At 39.6% G+C, this 21,543-nt stretch overlaps 1 protein-coding gene across 2 annotated transcripts in view; it reads right to left on the reverse strand.

Moving 5' to 3' along the window:
• Positions 1-14,238: 14,238 nt before the first annotated feature.
• TINAG (tubulointerstitial nephritis antigen) overlaps positions 14,239-21,543 on the reverse strand; it is a 47,928-nt gene continuing 40,623 nt past the window's right edge. The window contains exons 10-11 of one of the 2 annotated variants that reach the window (XM_074578351.1): positions 16,144-16,189; positions 14,239-15,101 (exon numbers count right to left, since the gene is read on the reverse strand). In XM_074578351.1, the coding sequence (XP_074434452.1) occupies positions 14,985-15,101; positions 16,144-16,189 (163 nt within the window). In that variant the 3' untranslated portion in view covers positions 14,239-14,984. The remainder of the gene's footprint in view (positions 15,102-16,143; positions 16,190-21,543) is intronic. The other variant, XM_074578352.1, reaches the window with a different exon arrangement.

The raw sequence follows: 21,543 nt of genomic DNA on the forward strand, positions 1-21,543 counted from the left end.
ACAGAGAGAGAAAAAGCTTATTTTTATAGTGCTTTTAAAAAATTAGAGGTGTTCAATCCCTAGCCCTCTGGTCAAATCATGATGAGGACAGCATTTAAGCGTGTTGCTGGCTGGCTGGGCACCTCTCAGAGGACAGCCCTTTGCTCTTTCTGGAGGTGGGCAGAGCAGGGCTGCCCAGCCTGGCTGGGCACACAGAGCATGCCTTCAGAGCAGGCAGCAGCCTGCCTTCTCCCTGCCCCAGGAACGGGAGACACCAGCTGAGCGGAGGAAAGAAGCGCTGCCATCTCTCACGCACTCCTGGCAGCTGCCTAAATTTAATTTTTGCAAGTACATCCTTTATACTTGCCATAAACTGGCTTGCAGGACACTGATTTTGAGGTAATCAAAAGGGAAATGTTCTCACATTACCCAGTAGTACTCTCCAGGGCAGCCAAGGTGTGCCAGGATGCTCAAGTTAGCTTAGGAGCTCTTTGCAATAGGATGCTGTGTAAAAGAAGAATATTCTGCTCACTGTCACTAGCCTGGAAAGCTCCTTGGCACACAGCAAGAGAGGGATGGACACTTGAATATTTGGGGTCCCTAGGAAATTTGCAACAGACGCAACAGCACAAGCTAAACTTCACTAAACAAGAAAGAAGGAAATGAAGTGACTAGAAACGTCACTTAGTCATGTCTGCGAGAAAAAACAAACACTTCTGAAACACCCTCAAAGCTTCTTCCAGATATAGATATAGACTGGAATAGAGACACCTGTACTTTCACACTCATGTGGTACAGCTCTAACCACTGTTCACGTGCCAGAAAAACTAGGAAAAACTAAATGCAAATAATTTTCACAGACCTGAGGCAACTGTTTCAGAAGCAGGAGCAGCATTGCTGATGCACACTAATAAGTGCACTAGGTGGTGCATTGACCAGTGGCCACATAGAAACACACGTCTGCCTTACAAAATTTGGAAACATCACACCTACACACCTGAATGGTCTTTATCAACACTTCCTCATAGAAGAAAGGTGGGTAAACAGCTCATGGCATGAGCAGTGCATGATGTTACTCACCTAGAAACTGCCTGACTAGATTAATGATTGTAACAATGGAATGAACTTTAATAAATACTACTGCTCACCGCGCAATCAGCAGTTCAATTCAGCGGTGCACTTTTTTACTGCACAATTGGACTTTTTTAGCAGAGAACGATCGGCGGCTACATGGTGAATTCTGAACTAAGGAAGGCTGGGGAAAAAATTCAGCAAGAAGAGTAACTATATGGAAATGGATTAACAGAGCTTTCAAAAGGGACACTGTGACTGCAGCTGTGCATGGCTTGAAAGAGCAAATGATGTTTGAGAGAGGTCTACTGAACATAACTGCTCAGGTTACTAAAACGGCTCTGGCATTTTTTTGCAAATGCCTGACTGGTAGGATGAGAAGTGATTGAAACAGTATAATGAGAGGGAACAAGGCAGCTGATTTGGCTTAGCCCAGCACCAGGCTTCTGTCCCCAGAATTACTACACCGTGATTTATTATTTAAATGCAAATGCTAGCATGCCAAGGTACCACCTCAGTGAGCTGTGTCTTTGCCACATGCTCTTTCTTCAGAAACTTGCAAAAATATCTGTGCAGGTGGACTGGGAGTGCACAACAGAATTAAGGACATTTAATTTCTTTGGATTTTTCTTTTGAGGGAGGCTAAAATTCCTTGTTCTTAAAGTATTCATGAGGTCCAGCAAATGCTCAGTGAAAGATCTCAAGGCATTTTCAATAGTTTACTCCAAGTGTGTCTTATCCCTTGTGCAATAAGGGGTGCTTCAACCCGAGCAGGGAGAAAAATAACTGTTTAAGAAAACACAACACTAACAATGATAAGGCTTAAAGATCCATGATAAGGGCTGACTATTTTCCTACTAATTGCCAGATCAGTGCCAGGGGTGTTCTGCAGACAGTGTACTCTCCTGTATCAATACATCAGAGTAATCTATTTTCTACCGAACTTCTGCATGACAGGACATGAGTCACTGTTCTTCACTTTTTCCTCCATTTTTAAAATAACATTCATGTTTCTGTGCCTTATGAAGATTAATTAATCAGTAATTTTAAATATCTTCAAGATATTCTGAAGGTTATATAATTGGCATTAGGTACTTCTTTACATTTAGTTATCTAGAATGAAAAAATTCACTGCTGATTATTAAATACTTAGATAGTCAGCTCTACATCCAAAAATATCAGTCAATAAATTATCAAAAATATATATACCTAAAAAATGTATATCAATATATCCCTCCCAGGCACATAATATTGCCATTATCAGAGACAAAATCCGTCTGACCCAGTATAGCTGATCTCATGAAACATGTTCTCATGTTTCAGGACTTCCAATTTATGTTCCTAAGAATTTTGCAAGTTAAAGGTCATACATCTTAATGAGTCACTTAGTGGCTTTTGGCAATCCCTTGTTTCATTAATTATGTTGAATATTTTGTAAGAATGGATTGTAAGAGCTTGATTTAAGATAAAAAACAAGTTTCAAATGTTTAATAGTAAAATATATATATCAAACAAGGAGCGCCTCTTTTTACTAGATGACAGACCCATTGGATTTATACAGGTTACTGTTCAAAGTGAGAAAAATGATGCTCAGTTGGATGGCAGCAGGATCATTCAGACCTATATTACTGCTATCAGATAAACCAGGACTGTTATTGTGAGCAAGGATTATAACCTGGGATGTATTTGTGCACCGTAAGGTAGAAGAATAATGATTTCCTTCTATACATGGGAAACCAAAGTGCAGAAAAGCAGAAACTTCCTCAGGGTAACACAAACAGCACTGACAGAGATGAACTCCCAAGATTTTCAGGTTGATAACTGGACTATATATTTAGCTTCTGAATTAAAATGTAACTCAGCTTGCCATCTAAAGTCAGCTGTTACAGGATAATTTTATTAAAATGAGATGGGAACGGAACTCCGAACTCTAAGTGATTACTATAGTTTTATAGGAAAGTGTGAACCAGATATGATCATGGTGATTAAAAAAGACCTTTTCTATACCAGTCAGAAGTCTTCCGCTAAGTACAAGCATATAAGAACCCCTAATAGTGGTGTGTCATCTTTAATTGGTCTTAGAGAAAGGGTGATGTGACACCACTCAAAATAGGGAAGCACATAAAAAATAAATTCAATCTTATCAATTGTTTATTCAATCTTTTAACACTAGAACAAGTAGACATGCCAATAACTATCGATAGCAGCCAATTTAAAATTGCCACAGCATACTACAGTGTTTCCTAACGAACACATCAAATTCACTAACATTCAGAATACTATCTTTACTGAATCTAAGGAATAAATATGCATATAATAAATGCACTCCTCATTATTAGGTACAGAGTCATATATTTTTTAAGAATTTTAATTTCACGTCCTGGAGACATAGCAAGTATTTTATGTTCCTGATGTCAAGTGAACTTGGGAGAGTTTCATATTAATTTTACCATTTTTAAAAGGATTGTAAAGCTTACATAGCTACAGAGAAAGGGCTTGAAGTATGTGGTCTGGATGTAAACTGACCAAAAAACTGACCAAAAAAACCCCCTTTTTAATTTATTTATGATTTACACCAATCTCTTGATTCTTTGAAGTCTGACCTACAATTATTTAACTGTAGGATTTAGCAAGACACTTGTGCTAAAGAATGCAATGGGTGAATGCTGCTTTTGCTTTGAAACATGACATTGATTATTGTCTTCCCATTACAACCAGATTGAGTGCAAGCTACAGTCAACCTAAATAAAGCCCACCAAACCAGTGTCATTTTAAATGATGCACATCTAAAGAAGCTAATGAATGAGATGACTTCTTTCTTACTGTTCCATTCAGCTCAGAGAGAATCACAGCCAGCCTGGAGAAACTGCTAATGAAAGTTAACCGCCTTTTTAAAAATAGAAATCCCAGCTTGAATCTAATGCCTGTGCCTCTGTGGAGTCTAAAGAGAATGGAAATGTAGCTATAAGTAATTTTTGGAAAGACATCACTGAATTACAGTGTTTGCTGATATTCAATAAGCCAATATAAGCCCTTTTGAAGGACTCTCTATACCTCTCTGTGATAAGGAGCTTTATCTGTTGAAAAAAGAAAGAGGAAGTTAAATCCCTGTGTCCTGTTACCATGGTGGGAATTGTATGTGTGGGATTTAACATAAGAAATTGCAAAGGGAACAAAGTGCTACACTAGGCTCAGAAAACTTTTTTTTTTAACTTATTCCATACAATTCATATTGTGGGAAGTTTCATTTCAATTGGAAAAGGAAATCCTTCATGAAAAGAATATTTTTTTCTGAATGGTTAAAATCTTAAACAATTTATTTTTGCTTCAGGCTCTTATAATGAATGATTCCAACCTCTTAGATCACAATCAGGACCTAATGAATTGCTATGGATTCTGTATACACGTTCATCTCTCTCAGCCTCACACAGTTTGGATGAACATATACTATCCCTACATGTGTGTTGAAATCAATCTGAGTCCTTTTGAGGACAAGAATTTGTAAAATCAGGCACAATCATGGTTTTAAGAAGTATGTACCTAACAAGCAAAGAGCACTAGTAAGGAGGTGGAGGAACGTAAAGCGTACCAATTAACTATGCCTAGCAAAGTCAAAGGGGGAATAAACAAAAACTGTGTGCTGTGTGTGTGCTGGTAAAGAGGGATGATACATAATCCACAAAGGACCCTATAAATGCCTCCATTTTTTCAGTGCATAATACTGTTCAAAATGTAGGTCACATTTCCTTTACTATTCTTCATTTTAACCATTCCTACATACACATGAAAACACAGCACACAATGACCCGCCATCTTCTGCAGCAGAAGACCCTTGTTCTGGTGGATCACAGGAGATCCAAGAGATTAACTCATCTGGCTGACCTTGGAGCAACCCTGTGTAAATTTCCACCATTAATACAAGTACCTGTACGTAAATTCATACACAAAATTATGTACCTCTAACTTTAAATCAAGTTCTGAGTTATGAGCTGGAAATCATGTATCAATTTGTTCATATCGAAAGAAAGCACAGTGTAAAGTGCAAAGTGAAGCAAAAGAGTGGTCTCACGTAGTAATTCTAGTGGATGAAGGATTGCATGACCTTATCAGGCAGAATCTCTTACTTCCTTATTCTAGGCACTATGTTTTGTGCCTTTTAGAAAGCAAAGGCTCTCTTTAAGAGAAATGAAATATTGATTTTAGGTTCTAGCTAGACTCCATTAAGATGCTCTTTTAAGTCACATTTTGTCTGCAAAGAGTGGAGTTTTATGAACATAAATCAGTTTTCTAATACCCGTAAGTGAGCTTTTCATAAGCACCCAGAAATAATTCACCCAGCTTCCCTGTGCATCAATAGAACTTGACTCGTAGCTTTCTTATGCACTTTCAAAAAACCTTACCTGCAAGTCTGGTATTGAATGTATCAATGATGACTAAGTTATACTACAGACAGCCCATGTGTTTCTGAATACAGCAGCAATAGAAACAACATTGTGAAAAAAAAAGACAATCAATAACTCACAGAGCATTTCCCTGTGTGTTGAAAGCAGATGGTTTGAAAGTGTATTTGAATAAAGAACGAACTTCACTGTGATACATGGTTTGGGATCACAGAATCACAGAATCTTCATGGTTGGAAAGGACCCTTAAGATCACCGAGTCCAACCAAACAACCTACAATCTCTGCCATTAGAGCACTTCCCTGCTCCTGCTGGCCACGCTATTCCTGATACAAGCCAGAATGCTGTTGGCTGCCTTGGCCACCTGGGCACACTGCTGGCTCATGTTAAGCTGGCCGTCCACCAGCACCCCCAGGTCCTTTTCTGTTGGGCAGCTTTCCAGACACTCTTCCCCAAGCCTGTAGCGTTGCTTGGGGTTGTTGTGACCGAAATGCAGGACCCAGCACTTGGCCTTATTAAACCTCATACAGTTGGCCTTGGCCCATCGATCCAGCCTGTCCAGGTCCCTCTGTAGAGCCTTCCTACCCTCAAGCAGATCAACACTCCCACCTAGTTTGGTCTCGTCTGCAAACTTACTGAGGGTGCACTCAAGCCCCTCATCTAGATCATTGATAAAGATATTAAACAAAACTGGCTCCAAAACTGAGCCCTGAGGGACACCACTGGTGACCGGCCGCCAAGAGGATTTCACCCCATTAATCACAGCTCTCTGGGCACGGCCATCCAGCCAGTTTTTAACCCAGCGAAGAGCACACTTGTCTATGCCATGATTCGCCAGCTTCTCCAGGAGAATGCTGTGGGGGACGGTGTCAAAGGCCTTACCAAAGTCCAAATGCTTCTGGGTCTGTTAGCTCTGTCTACACTGCCAGATGCACCAGCCCTCAGACTCCAAAAGGTGCTTTAACACAACAGACCAGCAGCCTAGATCGCTGCAAAACACATGAAATGGGGGACCAGCACTTACACCTCAGAGGGGCACTTGGCCAGGGCCTGGTCATCCTGGCTTGGGTCCTGAGCCAAGGCAGTGCTCCATCCTACTCTGCGTGAAGGTCAGTCCTGGAAATCAAATTAACAGTAAGAAACTGCTGATTCCCTGCTAACTTCACTCTTTGAATGCTCCAAAGTTTTACTGGCAATTCTGTCCAGTTACCTACTTCTGGGAGGGGAGGGAGCAGATTCCAGGTGGCCAGGTCGGCCTTGAGGGAAGCAGAACAATACCCAGAGAAACCCACTTCGCTTAAAGAAGGGGAAAAACCCATGTGGTCTGCAGTGGGGCAGTATTTATTTGGGAAGGGAGGATTTCTTTAAAAGTAATTTAACAGACAATATATCCAGGTCTTCAGGCTTTTTCCATGGGCAAAAGTAGTACTCTTTACAACATTTTTTACCTGCTACCAGTTAGAAACACATTCGATAATGACCTTATGCGAAGATCATACATTTCTTACATACAAACAACCCCTGATCAGCAAAACTTCAAGGTTAAGCAGACATTAAAGGACATTTTTTCAGTGAGGAGTCAGGAACAGTTTTATTTTTCAGCAATTACGATTTGACATTACTGGTGCCATACTGTTATGGTGGTACTGTGCTTTCTTAGGATTTGCATCATAATTGAAAAATAGTACATATGTGTAGAAATTTGCTATATTTTGCTCTATTGGGAATAAATACAAAGGTGAAGAAATTATTTTTTTCCCCTCAAAAAGGCATAAACAAAGGCATTCACTTCCTTGATCATATAAACACTTATACACATCTTTACAGCATTCCCTGGAGATAGCTTTCACCTGTGTAGATGTACACAGGCCTGCAGAGATTGTTACACCTGCTTCTGATACAGAGTTTGACCCTGCTGAATAAAGACAATAACCGTTGCCCAGACTGGCACTTCTCTAAGGCCACATCCTGACAGCATCCTGAATGCTGCCCCAGGCAGTACAACTGAATCCCTTCAGAACAATGTGAGCAGTGAGCAGCACAGAGCAAAAGGGTTTCAAGGGCTTGAAGAAAGAAAGGAGACTTTCAAAATACACAAAAAGAAAAAGCAATGCTTTTCCCCAGTTCAGCGGAGTCTGCAGTCAGGCCATCAGTCTCATTAAAACCTCAGGAGAGAATAATCGTTGTGCACACTCATTATGCGAACACTGCTCCTCTGGGCTTCTGCCCGCATTTGCAGGGGGGGGAAGGAAGCTGGTGGATAAAATAAACCAGTGCAAATCTCTCTCATTACACCGCAACAAGAGTTCAGATCTTTGTATTCAAGAACACACGTGAACAGAGAGTATATGCGTGATTTCCTTCCCCTTTGCTCCCTATTGTCCTCCTGTGTGAAAGAGAGCATCACCACCGATACTGAAGGGTGTGATACTTTTCCATAGCTGTCCCTCCGGTAAGAAAACATAAAGTTCTTGGCCTCTGGCTACAGATTAATTCACGTGTAATGAATCTTTTTTTAAAAAAAGATATTACAGGAAGAAGTGATTATACAGTCCTATCTTGTCTAGTTAGTGTTTTCAGCAAAGCAAATTGACCTGTTCTCTACAGATACTTTCATGGTCTTTAGACTAACTGAGCAACCTGCCTTTAGAATGAAAATTTTATTCTCTTCCCTGGGATTTATCCAGTTCTGAACACACCGACTACCTGAATTGCCTGTCATTGGGATTTAGCTCCCCTGCAGTATAACTCTAGACCCAAGCCAGTGTTATGGAGAAAAAATTCTCACTGTTTATCCAAACGTACAGATCCATGCATCCACAGATACACACAAGTACTGTATGCTCATTAGCGTGATTCCTGTTTGTTGTCTGCAGCACACATGTCCCAAACAGCCTTTAGGTCTCCCTGGAGCTGCACTTACACATGTGAAAAACTCAGGGTATCTCACGCAGAGGAAACTGTAAATAGCTTTAAAAGCCACTCATGCACCATACTGTCCTGGAGCATCAATCTGAACTATTCAAGCATCTTTCTTTCCCAACATCAGCATGGACTTTCAGGCGTAAACCGAAGGCTTTTCTTAACAACTTTACCTAAGTGTGCCCAGTTTCTCAAGATTTTATCTTCCAATGACTAATAGTTTACCTCTTTTTAGGGTGAGTCCCTGCTGGAAAAAAGCCGCCGCTGTTGGAGCTATATATTAGAATGAGGAGAGGACCCCAGCAAGGGCTTGAGCATGCATTGCCATGTGTAGAAGGGAAGCCAGCAGAGACTCAGGCATACACAGATGGCTTGCCTGCAACCTTATTTAAATAGCAGCTTCACTGTCCCAAACATGAGCACGGCAGTAATGACAAAGGTAATACAGAAATGCAAACGCATTGAGAGGCAACACACCATGAGGAGGCAGAGAAGCATCAGAACTGAATGAAAATCCACAGTAAAACTAGCCAATTAGTGAAATGCCATCTGTTCATCTAAACTTCACACAAAAGTGGGAAGTTTTCCTGTTAAATGGAATAATTAATTCCTCAGGGTGGGGAAAAATGAGTGACTAGTTGTAATTTTTTCCTCTCTATCTGGAATTTTTTATCATATGAATCATTATGCAATTATTTACCTTGAAAATGCCACTAGGGCAGCCTCCCCCACGGTGCTCTAGCATTTTTGTCTGTATCAATGTTGGATGAAAATTGGCAGGCTCTATTCACTGGACATCAAACATGTTTTTGTTGTGGGTTTTTTTTTTTTTACTTCCTTATGCCATCCTTCAGTGCATCTGTGTTAATCTCCTGTCACAGTTCATTTTGTTTTGGGACAGTTTCCCAAGAAGGAAATCAGAGTGAAATGGGGGTGAGTTCCAAGCCAGGCTGGGAGGAGAAGGACCATTACAAGATGATGTGTAATATAGCTTCCAGTAGAAACATGCTCTTGCTTTGGGCTTTCTCAAAGCTTAGCCCAGACTTGCTGAAAAATCTGTAAGTATGGCCTTAATGTTTGCTTTAGAGTGAGCTTTGTTTCCAAGACAAAAGTACCATTAGTTTTTGCTTCCAGACCTGGTGGAAAACAGAATTACTAAACCACTTCTCCCCTTCTCTCTCCTTCTACCCTTTTTGCCTTTATCCTAATGTCAAGACTTTCACAAATTTCAGCAATTTGGCTTCTATTGAGGTCGCACACTTTTAATACAGTTCTCCACAGGCTGTGGATCGTGCCAGCTAGGAATACAGAGTACTTTTTAAAAACTGCTTGTGTGGAGTAAAAAAGAAGACATATGCATCTTCTAAAACCTTGATTGCCCAGTTTCCCTGCTTGCAAGTTTCTTGATGAAGAGAAGCCCTGTTGGCTAATTTATGCCATCTCATTGAGAACAGTGTTATCGTTACATTCAATAGCAATATTGCCAATGAATTTGGACCATCAGCTGCGTCCTTCACACTATGCCAGTACAGTACACTAGGGCTAAATATTTGTCTTTTATACAGAAGTTGTCTGGAAGTTTTTCTTTGATAAAACATTGTGCTGTGTATCATGATTTGATAGATGCAATGCACAACATTGGTGCTCTTATGCTGGTTTTGCTGCAAGGAATAAGAAAAGAGTTTTGCAAGGGCGATGTGGTTATGTTTAGATTAAGGCAGTAGTTTAAATTCATGAGTTCCCATCTCTGTGTTTATGTGGCTGTGACTGTTGGCACAGCTGAGTGAAACCTCCAGATAACCCTAAATTGTTTCATACACAGCCTGAGGCAGTCCATGGCTTCAAGTGCCCCAAAAAACTTTAAAGCGCTGAGGATTTCAGTGACGAGCAGAGTCCGACCTCCTGCCTCAGGCTTCTCCCTCAGCTACCTTCTCCGGGAACAGCTTTGAGTGGTGCCGCTCCACGATCAAGGTTTCCAGACACGGTGATAAAGTGTGATAGATGAAGTAATAACATTCACTGACGTAAGTAATACGGTATGCGCATTTGACAGCTACCCTGGTATAAAGAAAAGCAAAAATTGATTCCTTTCATTGCATTCATTCTGCCTTTAATATGCCCTAACAACAAGTTGCTGCTATACGAAGCAGAGGTTCCCGCTACACAGCCCTCACTCGCTGACCTCTGCCAACCTCCCTGGCTCTGACTGACTGCTGAACAGCACACGGGACCAGGAGTTAGAGACCAAGAAAATTGCAGCAGCTGGGAGTCCCCACATCGAATCTGTCTGGAAATAAACATGGTAACTGGATATGGGTATGTCTTGGTTGAAGGGATGTAGGAGTGCTTCAGAATAAAGCAACGTCACTCTCAGTTTGCTGTTAACACAGGCAAAGACGGAGTCTCCATCCTGCTAAAGGTTTAACCCTTGCCGTGAGGAATGGGTACAAAGACGAAAGCCCGTTTTTCCTACAGGAAACAGGTACCAAATGGAAGGTGCAGCATTAAGTGCCCCAGTGCAAGCTCACATCACATCTCCAGTAAAACATTAAGCTGAAAAGATTTACAAGGAAATCTCCCTATATCTCTGGTTTGTAGAAGTGTAGCTCCTTTTCTTCAGGCTTGCCCTCAGTCTAGCAGCTTTCCTTAAACCCTGGAACGGCAGGAAAACAGTCCCCTTGTCATTCCCCTCAGGGCTTGTCTGGTCCCTGCTCCAGACGCAAGTTCCTCACGTCTGCTTCCTTTAGGTTGCATTCCCCCAAAACATGTAATTTGTTGTACTAAGCTACACATAAAGCTGTGCGGCTTTGAGTCCCAGTGCTGGCTGCCAGCTTGAAGCCCAGAAGCTCAGGAAGACCAGGGGAAGCTCTCCTAGAGGGACCTCACTCTGGCCGTCCGTGGCAAAGCAACCACTCTAAAAAAGCCTTCTTTTTTGCCTAATTGCAGCCTCCTAAAGGAAAGGTATAGGCAGTAAACAGCAGACAGGCAAAATCCAAGCCACATAGTACATCCCCCACCTAAAGACAGGCCGCAACAACACAGTGCTGGTACGGGGGCATCTCAGTTCTCTGAAGATGGCATCCAGGAGGCTGTCCATATGCCCTACCTCTCCCATAATTTGAAGCATTTAAATACCACACTGGCAAAACCTTTCCCTCTCCTCCAACCTCATTTTGCAGCCTGGCTGCCTTCAGCTTTTTGCTCTCAAGCAATTGTGCTCATTAGGTGAGATGTTAAAACACTTCTCTTTTCTCAATTAATTTTAGCAGGAGCATGCACTTACCATGCTTTAATGCTACTGTATAACTGTGTAAAATCATTTTCATCATGCATGATTCTGAAATAGTAACAAGAAATGAAAATCCCTATTACGGCAAGTGTCATCATTTTTTCAGACTTCCTAATGATGATGAGCAAACTCCAGAGCTGGGGAAACCTGGTCTTGCCAAGTTGTGTGCAGTGATTGCTAGTGAGGTAGGAAAAGAGCATTCTGTGCCTCTCAGCCCCAACAAAATCTCAGACTGGAGCCAGGTGTAGAGGCATCTTCCTGGGACTCATGTGTCTGTGTGAGATTCAGACCCCTCAGCAGAGCAATTGCCTTCAGGAATTCAGTGCTTGGGGCGCCCCTATGCAAACAAAACGATTCACTCATAGAATATTAGCAGGCTTAATAGCGCTTTCCATGGAATAAGAAGCCAATTTTCAGGGTGTGATTTGCTATTATTTAGCAGATGGGTGATATTTCTACAACAATAGGATGGAAAAAAGGGTAACAATAATATGAAAATAACTAAGTCCCTTTATTGGCTTGTTAACCATTTTAATTTTAAAATGAATTTCCACTTAAAGCCATCTCAAAGGGCATTAGCAGTGTTCATCTATTAATACTGTCAGTAACATTTAGGATCTGATAGTAGGAAAGCCCTGAAGGATGAGTAATGTAAATTGCAAAAGGAGACAATTCTGCTCAGTTAATGTTAGGCAAGTTCAAACTCTTCCAAAGTTCATAGGTATTCCTGTTCAGAGTTCTGTCGGAAACTGTTTCTAAATATATAGGAATTTAGACAGGGAGTTTTCCATTAGTTATGAATATTGTCAAGTACCAGGTCCCAAGACATATATTATGCTAGCTATTTCTTTACCCAGTTTTAAAGTTTCACAGTTAGACTGACAACTAATCAAAACTTCATATAGCATGCTGTTAACAAGAAATACTGTAAACTGTAATCTGAGTTGGAATTAATTTTTTTGTTTGCCATAAAAATGTTACCTTCCTGTTTTTATAGACCCTTTACTTGTGCTCTGAATAGCAGCAGAAGAGCTGTCTCAGCATCAAGGTTGTTTTCAAAAAACAAATTGGCTTCCAGGTGCAGATGCATTTGCCTGCCTGTTAAATTCCAGGTACTGTGGCATTTCCACTGGCAGCAGCTTTACAGTACTGAGGGAGTATGGAGGTGGTGCTGAGCACGTACATCACTCAGAGCACCAAAGGTTAACCCCAGAAAGTGGATAAAGCGGCATCACTTTGCAAGCCATTAAATTGCTTTGACATGATTGGATTTGTTTCACTTGCATATGGTGTTTTGTTCAAGCCAAGATGACCATTTGGGTCAGGTAAAGATCTAGGAGAGTGGTTTTGAAATTTCTCATCACTGAAGAAACTTAACATGACAGCCCAGATCCTAGGAAGATCTCACAAGCAAATCAAGACTAGCAACAACCACTGACAAAAGTAAGAGCTGCAGCAGTGCAAACCAAGTTGAACGAAATAAAAAAACCCTGGGTTGACTGTAAGACTGTAAGAAAAAAACAGACAGTTGGCTGTAAAAAACATTTTTACAGTGTCATTCACTTCAGAGCTAAATTCTACTCTCTTGAAATCTTGAAGTTTCTGGAATCAATACATACCAAGAGGTTGGGAAGTAGCTGTGTAGATGTCTCAGTACACTTTCCTCTCAAGTACTGGTTTATCTCACTAAACCTAGAAAAGTTACTTCTTCTCTCAGAGCACTTAGCTCTTCTAAAATTGCTTGTGTTATGATTTGCTATAAATTCCAAGTGATAAAGGGGTTTGTATCTAAATTCGGTTTATTTTATGACACTAGAGGCCACAGAAGTGCGTGTTGTACGGCAGTATGATACTAACATTTTAATAATAGCTCTTTCAGTAGTGATGCAACCTAAATTGTGACCCAGGTTTAGTTTAAGAGACATTATTTCAGCGGCAAGGACATCTATTGTATACCACCACCATGAAAAGTTCTTGAAGGAAAAGCTATTACTCCTTTTCTGATGACATTTGAAGCATAAAAGACACAGCACTAAAGACACTGGAGGTGTCACGGGAAATTCTTTGTTCACTGGAAATTCTTTGTTTACTGGAATTTCATGGCAGCTTTTTTCCTCACCTATTTAACATGCCAGCGTTGTTTCTTTCACAGATAATTTTATGACTGAGGATTCCTGTTGGCATCTGGCCTTTGGATTAGCTGAAACTAAAAGGGGTGGAAAGTAGTTAATTTCTTCTTATATTGATCATTGCAATAACCATATTTTAATTAACAAATAAGCAAAACAGTCCTCAAGCCTGTCAAGACTTGTAGCAGTGCTGATAGGAGGGGATGCGTGCCATTAAGGCTTTCTCTTCAGACAGAAGCAGCTCCGGGAGCGTTAGGAGTGCAGGGGCTGTGGGTGTCTTCTCTGCGCTAATGACCCCGCTGATACTAGTGGAGACAAACAACAGAATGTCTTTTCCATCTTTATCCATCGGAAACAGCTTTTGGGAATGGTGGCACATGCCTGTTCCCAGGTTAAACAGTGAGTGGAAGGCAAGCAGTTCAGGAATTAGTGTAGTCTAGACTTAATTGAGGAGAAATTACATTTTCTTCTTTATTTTCCTTTAATTAAACAAATTATTAAAATCGTACAGTTTTAATTGTGGTTGTGGGAACAGGAATATGATGTTTCACTGCAAGTAATTGTTGTATTACTCTAAATGCATCATCTTTGTGAAGTCTACTACTAAAAAATTAATTTCCTGGAAGAGATGATAGATACAATTTACCTAAGCTAGGATAGGAAATAATTATTCTGCAACAGGATCAGAACTCTCTTTACATTTCTTTGGAACTTTTTATCCAGTATGACCATGAGCTGTCTGAGACAATTCTGTGTGGAAGAGCGCATAATATTTCTAACGTGATTTGTGACCAGTGTATGTACTGTAAAGACATTAATGCTAACGATGTAACTCCATTTATTTCAGGCACTGTTGAATCAACCATTAAGCAATATAACAAACTAGTAGTGAGATGGAAGTAGTACTAGATGTAAATAACAGAGGAGGGAGCTTCCTGCTCTGTGACACCAAGGTTTCCAGCAGTCCTGGGTACGACTTGCTATTAGTATAAAAGAGTGTTTGTACCAGGTAAGATCTGAGAGTCTTGTGATGGCTGCGGCTTGTTCGACTCAGGAAGCCTTAATAAGCCATAATAGAAAGCAAGGTAACTTACAGAGAAGACGCTTTTATTTCTCTAGAAAGACTCAATATGCAACAATGGAAAGAATAGATACATAAAGCAGAGTACGGTACAATACAATTAGAGTAGAAGACTATGGCTGTCCCAAAGTAGCTAAAATTAGCTTCTCGATATCACACTCATTTTGTCCACGTAGAATCCTAAAATAACCGTTTTCTCCCCAATATTTTCCCCATGAATTTGCAGCAATCTACAGAAAAACAAAGAAGAAAAAATATCAATTTTTAATTTTAAAGCAGTATTTAAAAATGCAAGGATTAAAATGCAAAATGAATCTTTTGTGTTAGTTTCCTTTTTAAGAAACAGTTTCTCAGATTTGGTACACTGAGAATCAGAATGCATATTTTTCTGATTTATAATCATTTGTACCTTTTTTTTTTTTGATCAAAATTTCAGTTCCAAAACCAGGGCCAATAAAAATGGAATACCATTTCTATAAGGCAGTTTGATAAATTGAAGTTGAAATCATTAGATAGTTCAACTATTGTCTGGAGAAAGTGGACATCGAAACAACAGTGATCAAACTTCCAATTACAACTAATCTGTTAATGAGATACCCAAGATACAAAAAAACTGACTTTTAATAAATTAGGTTTCATTTAGGTAGCTATTGATATACTGAGCAATTTAGTTTCTAATGAAGTCGGCAGAAGTTTTGCCCTAAATGTCAGTGAAACTACCTACCATAAACCCTGCCATCAGCTATGTAAACTCCAAATTACCTTCTGCTGAACACAGGAATGAGATGAGCTGTTAATCATAATCAAAGAGATAAATTTGACTTACTCTAAATGGCTGAAAGACAATGTTTATTTTTTTTTCTGATAGCTTGATAGCATATGCTAACGTTTAAATAGGTAGCTTGCTTTTCTGAATGTTTTAGCAAATAATATTACTTATTTGCAGGCATCAAAAAGAACTGAGTCTTCATGGGAAATCTGAATAACATTTAAGATTTTGAGTAAGATTTGAGACAGAAAAGACAGTGTAGGAAAAAACACAGATATAGATGGGAGATCAGATGAAACAGGCTTTGAAATTGAGGTAGATGACGTTGCAGTTCAAGGGTCAGCATGATAAAAGTTGCCAGAAAGGGCAGGACACTTTAAGGTGAAGGAAAAAAAACCAGACACAGAGAAAGTGAATGAAAGGGAAGAAGTTGTTTTCAGATAATCTGTGTTGTAGATATTTTTTTCTTCTGCCTCAAAACACAGTGCTAAGGATTCACTTACCCAGAACTTCTGTTTCTGACCATTTTTGTCAGCTAGTGCTCCCCACCTGTTACAAGAGATGGTGCTAGTGAGACCTTTGATGCATAAGTTCATATTTGGTAGCTTTAAACACGCAACCAGAAAAGAAAACTTGTCTCAGTTGTCCTAATACCAGTATCAGAGCAAAGCATGACTGATAGATGCCTCCATGTTTAAATAACTCTGCTGCTGATGAAAATGAAGATAAGTATCTTGCTAGCCACAAACCAAATTGCCATTAGGGACTACAAAAACTTAACGCAAATGTAGTTTTAGTTTGTCATTGCAAACACCTGTTTTCATTGACAGAATCTCTCCCCTGGAGAGCTTGCCAGCTGAACTGAACTGAACTGTGTAGGAGCATTGGTGTTTATGTGAACACATTTCTTCAATTCATCTGAAGATCCCTAGGAACATTTTTGTCAAAGATCTCATTCAACACCTTTACAAAAATAGCTGGTGAGTTGGGACTGAAAATGTCCCCAGCTTTTCTCAGCTCAAATTAAATTGTTGACAACCTAATCTGTTTTACTGCACAGTGCGGGGGATGACTTGTAAGCTTACTTGATGTTTCTTTGACATCTTTGAGGACACGCTAAATGTTGCAGCAATATCCCTGAAACCACACAAGAGATTGTCTCTGCCTGACAGGTGATAGGACTTTCATAATTGTGTTACAGCTGAGCTGCACAGTCCTCTGAGTTGTTAAGCAGGAGAAGTTTCAAGCCCATCATCTGGATGTAGTTCAATGAGCAAAAGCTGCACTGCGCACCGTAGGTAGCTAGGTCTATATGGTATGTCTACTGATTGCTTAAATAGCTCTGTCTTGTTTTGCGCTTGTACCATGAATGCTTGTCTAGTTACTATTCACAGGTCATGATACTTGGGTGCCTATAAAAGGGCACAAATAAACAGAAAACCAAAGATGTGAACTTGTACAGGTTTTTTCCACAGTATAAAGTTAATACTAGAACATACAGAGTGCCATTGACAGGGTGTTTATGAGTTTATATCCCACCAATGCCACGTGTTTGAGCTGTATTTGCAGTGCTCCATTCACTTTGAAAGGTAGGCAGCAAAAATATGAAAAATCCCATGCTGTGAATTGGGAAATTAGTAATTTTGTGTCATCTTTGTAAAAAAATTTGAACATCCGCAGTGGCATCAGCTCTTCCTTGTTAACAGTGAACCGTAATGTATATGGAACACCTGCATTTCCAGCCAAAGGGAAAAAAAAACAAGACAAATCAGTGACTAGCAGAGGTGAAGTCTGGATTACAGTTGCAAGCACAAATTGTAGCTACTGCTCATTAAATGCAAGGAATCACAAAAACAATGTTGGTCATAATGACCATTGAATGTAATTGTTTTTTAAAAAGGCCTCATGATGCTTTTTCTTTGAATTACCACATGAAAGTTCAGGGATTATTAATAATCTTTGCCATTTCTTTGTGGAATATATTTCAGATACAATCTGTCATGGTCACAAATTAAAAAAAAAATTAATTAAAAAAATATAATAGGCTAACTGATTTCATATCAGATTCAGATTTACTTTTTTCCTCATGACCATTTGACTAAAAAAAATTACATCAGCTGCAGTGTGAAAGTCCAATATTTACATCAGCCTTAAAGGCAGAGGAAAATTGCCTTGAATTTATATTCAGGTATGCCTGCATTCAGTACCACACATTATCTCTCCCACTTGTTTCTGCAGGATGACAACCAGTTTCTGCAGACTCACGTTTCCATGATTAAATATTTTTCTAACATTTGTTATTTTCTAAAAAAGGAGTCAACTTCTAGTTTCATATACTGATAGGAATTTATTGATTCTCAGAAATGTTTCTAAATGGAAGAAAACTTAGAAATCAAAACGGAAAAGGATCCTTTCTTATCCTTGTCTATAACATAGACATGAATTTAATTTCCCGCGTTTTGTTCCATCATGGTCGGATACAAACAGAGGTACTTGACATATTCGCATGTGATCTTACAGTTTAGAAAAAAGAGCTGCTTACTCAGTAATCCATGCCCATGGGCATTCATCCAGATACTCTAAATTAAAATACATTAAATTAAAGTATACGAGAGTGCAGCCAGCGGGTCAAGACAAGTGACTAATCCCCATTATTCAGGACCTGCCATTCTGTGTCCAGAGCACTGTGCCCAGTTTTGGGCTTCCCCATACAGGAAAGCCATTGACAGGCTGGAATAAGACCAGCAGGAGTCCACTGAAATGTTTGGGATCTGGAGCACATGATGCACAAGGAGAGGCAGAGGGAGGTGGCTTTTTTCAGGCCTCAGGAGAGGTGGCTCAGGGGAGATCTATTTGTTGTCTTCTGCTTGACAAAGGGCACTTATAGAGAAGACAGAGCAGACCCTCCTGATACATGCACAGCCAATGGTCAGATGATGACAGTCACTTTTTTTAGTAAGGGAAATTAAATTGGACATAAGAGAAAAAAGTATTTTACAAGCATGGTTAGGCACTACTGAAGTGAGAGGTTGTGGAATATCTGTCCTGAGAGATACACAAAACACAACCTGAGAAGCCCCATGAACCTTTACTGTGAAGGTGGCTCTGCTTTGAGCTGAGGGATTAAATTAGATGACCTTCAGAGATCCCTGCTAACCTAATGTATTTAATGATCTGAGCGACTTGATCTAAATGACACTGGCCACAGAGGGCACAGAGCAGTTGGACCAAACAATTTAGGCCACAGAGAGTTGGACCAAACAAATTCCAGCCTCAGTTTGTCTACAGTTCTATGAATTATCAAATTTTGTATTCAATGTGTAGAGCTTGTGTAACAGTTTAATAACAAATTATACTAATAGAATGTGATGGGGCAAGTCATTTTCCCTTTTTTTTTTTATGACTGCAGCCTAAAGAGCAGATAATAAGGTCAATTTACTGTTTACTGATTAAAACCAGTCTTGGGTTTAGTGCATGAATCAGGAGCAGGACATAGCAGGAAATGTGGAACGGAGTGTCATCTTCATAGATGACCTTTCCTGGCAGCAGCTGTGGCATGAGGTCCTAGGCCCATTTACCAAGACTTTCCTAAAACTTGGCACTTGTTTGTTCAGGCTTGTTGCAAACACTGGCTGGGATTCGTCAATTCTCATTGGCTAACACACTTCTCCCAGTCTGAAAAAGCATTCAGCTGTAAGGGAAACAGCTGTTGTTTTGTGAACCACACTCTCTATATATTGCTCAGTGATGCAGTGCTTGTAGCCGCATGCCAGTTTGATTTGACATCTTGCCTCCGGGAATGAATGCCAGCTCCATCAAGAGCATTTCTGGGGATTTCTTGGCTCATTCATACTAATATAACTTCTAAGGAGGAAGCAATTCTTTCAAAAAACTCCTAGGTGGAAAGTGGTTTTGAAGTAGTATCTTTAGGAAAGGAGGACATATTTTCTAAAATAGATTTCTCAATTTTCTAAAGTAGATTTCTCAGCATAAGTATTGCATTTGATGTTTGCAATTTCTCTTTTTCCCTTTTCCTGCCTATAGAGTTATACTTCAGTAGTTTTCATTTCAGCCTTACTGATGGAATAAATTCATTCTGCATTGTATGCCTTAGTTGCACCTATCAAATATATTATTGCATCCAAGCACAGCTTCCACTTTACGCTTAATTTAAGTTTAGATTCCTCAGAGAAAACAAATCTCTAAGTATCCTGTCTGTTGCTAAGCCAGGCATCTGAGGGTGAATTTTCTGAGTTATAAAGAAATATACAATATAAATGATTAATATTAAATTCAGCTTGAATCTTAACTACTGTTTTACTTGCTGGTGTAAGTACTACTCCTTGAAATATGAACAAAGATTGACTGAGAGGAATTTGTTAAAATGATCAGATATTTGTAAATAAATTCAGCGGAAATGTTAACCTTCTAAAACTCTTAGCCATCCACTAGGCTGATGGCATCTGGGTAAACTGGATGGCATCTTATTTCAACAATTCAGAAAATGGTCTTATTTTGAAGAGTTCATGTCCTGTATGTTTTCCTACGTACACAGGACTCTGTACAAATATCTTATGTCCTATATCTGGATAATCTTTGAGATTTGACTTCTTTATTTATTTCATATTTTAAAATAGACATTAGTTACAAAAGTTTATTCATTAATAAATTAAAAAGGAGCCCTCATGGAAGGCACTATGGGAGTAAAAAGTAACCTGGTGTATTATTGGATGACAACAGTGGGAAGTGATAACATTCCAGATCATCTTCCCTGCAGAGTAGCAGTTCAGAGAAAGTGTTGGTTGGTCGCTCAAAATCTTCTAAACCAAAATCTTAAAAAAATTAAGTAACTAGGAGTATAAGCCAAAAGGAGCTAAATAAACCATTGGGGTTTAAATGTGAAACCCATATCACCCACTTCTGTCCCAGAAAAGTGAAAGGTCTGTACAGATTATGAAAGGCACCAGTAGTACAGAGATATTATTAATCAACAAAATTTTTGCTTTTGGCATACTGTGGAAAAATAGAATACATAATAGTTCCTTTAATATTTTCAAAAACGTGGTAAATACAGTGTGCTACTTTTCTACTGGTCTCTTCTGAGATTTAAGCAGTACATTGGCATTATTATCCTTAATGTAAATGTTAATATCAGAACTGGAATTAGAATTTGTCTTTTTTTCTGATAGTAAAATACTGTAGGATTTAGTTCAAGATTAAGAAATGTATGTGTCCCATAGAAGCAAGCAGAGGACATCGGGATCCATTCACTTGCCTAAATGCAGGTGTCTAGGGCTATTTGAGATGCCTTAGTGTGCCTGAGAGATCCACATGTTTCTGGCAGAGGTGACAAAGGCCCTGTGAGACATCCACATCCTTTTGGAACCACAGACAGGTGGGAAGCTCTTCGCGCTTCTGGTAGCACCAAATATTTGTGTGGGGGCAACTAATGGACCCATGAGCAATTGTAGCTGAGTTGCCTTCCAGTCTCCACTGATTTTGTTGACTAGATCACTGTCTCTGTGATGAGAATTTGGATATCTAGCACATCGCACTTGCCTGAATCTCAAATAGAACCCCGACATAATTAATTGCCTACTGAAGCATGAGATGAGCAAAGGAGAAGACCGGAAATTATTAGGAAATATACAGTGAATAAAGTATTAGAATGGGAATCAGCCTCCCATTCTATCAGCTTCCACAACTACACATGATTTCAGAATAAATGAGGACAGAATTAAGACATTACAGACTGAAAGACTGGGATTCTGTCCATCTTAAACCACCAGGGATAAAATCAAAGATTTTAGAGAAGCTGGTAAAATTATCATAATAAACAACATGGAAATTACAGTTCTGATATATATTAGTTTTTCACAACATAGCACAAAATCATACATGCT

Source organism: Larus michahellis, chromosome 3, assembly GCF_964199755.1.
Source record: "Larus michahellis chromosome 3, bLarMic1.1, whole genome shotgun sequence".
Lineage (NCBI taxonomy): Eukaryota > Metazoa > Chordata > Aves > Charadriiformes > Laridae > Larus > Larus michahellis.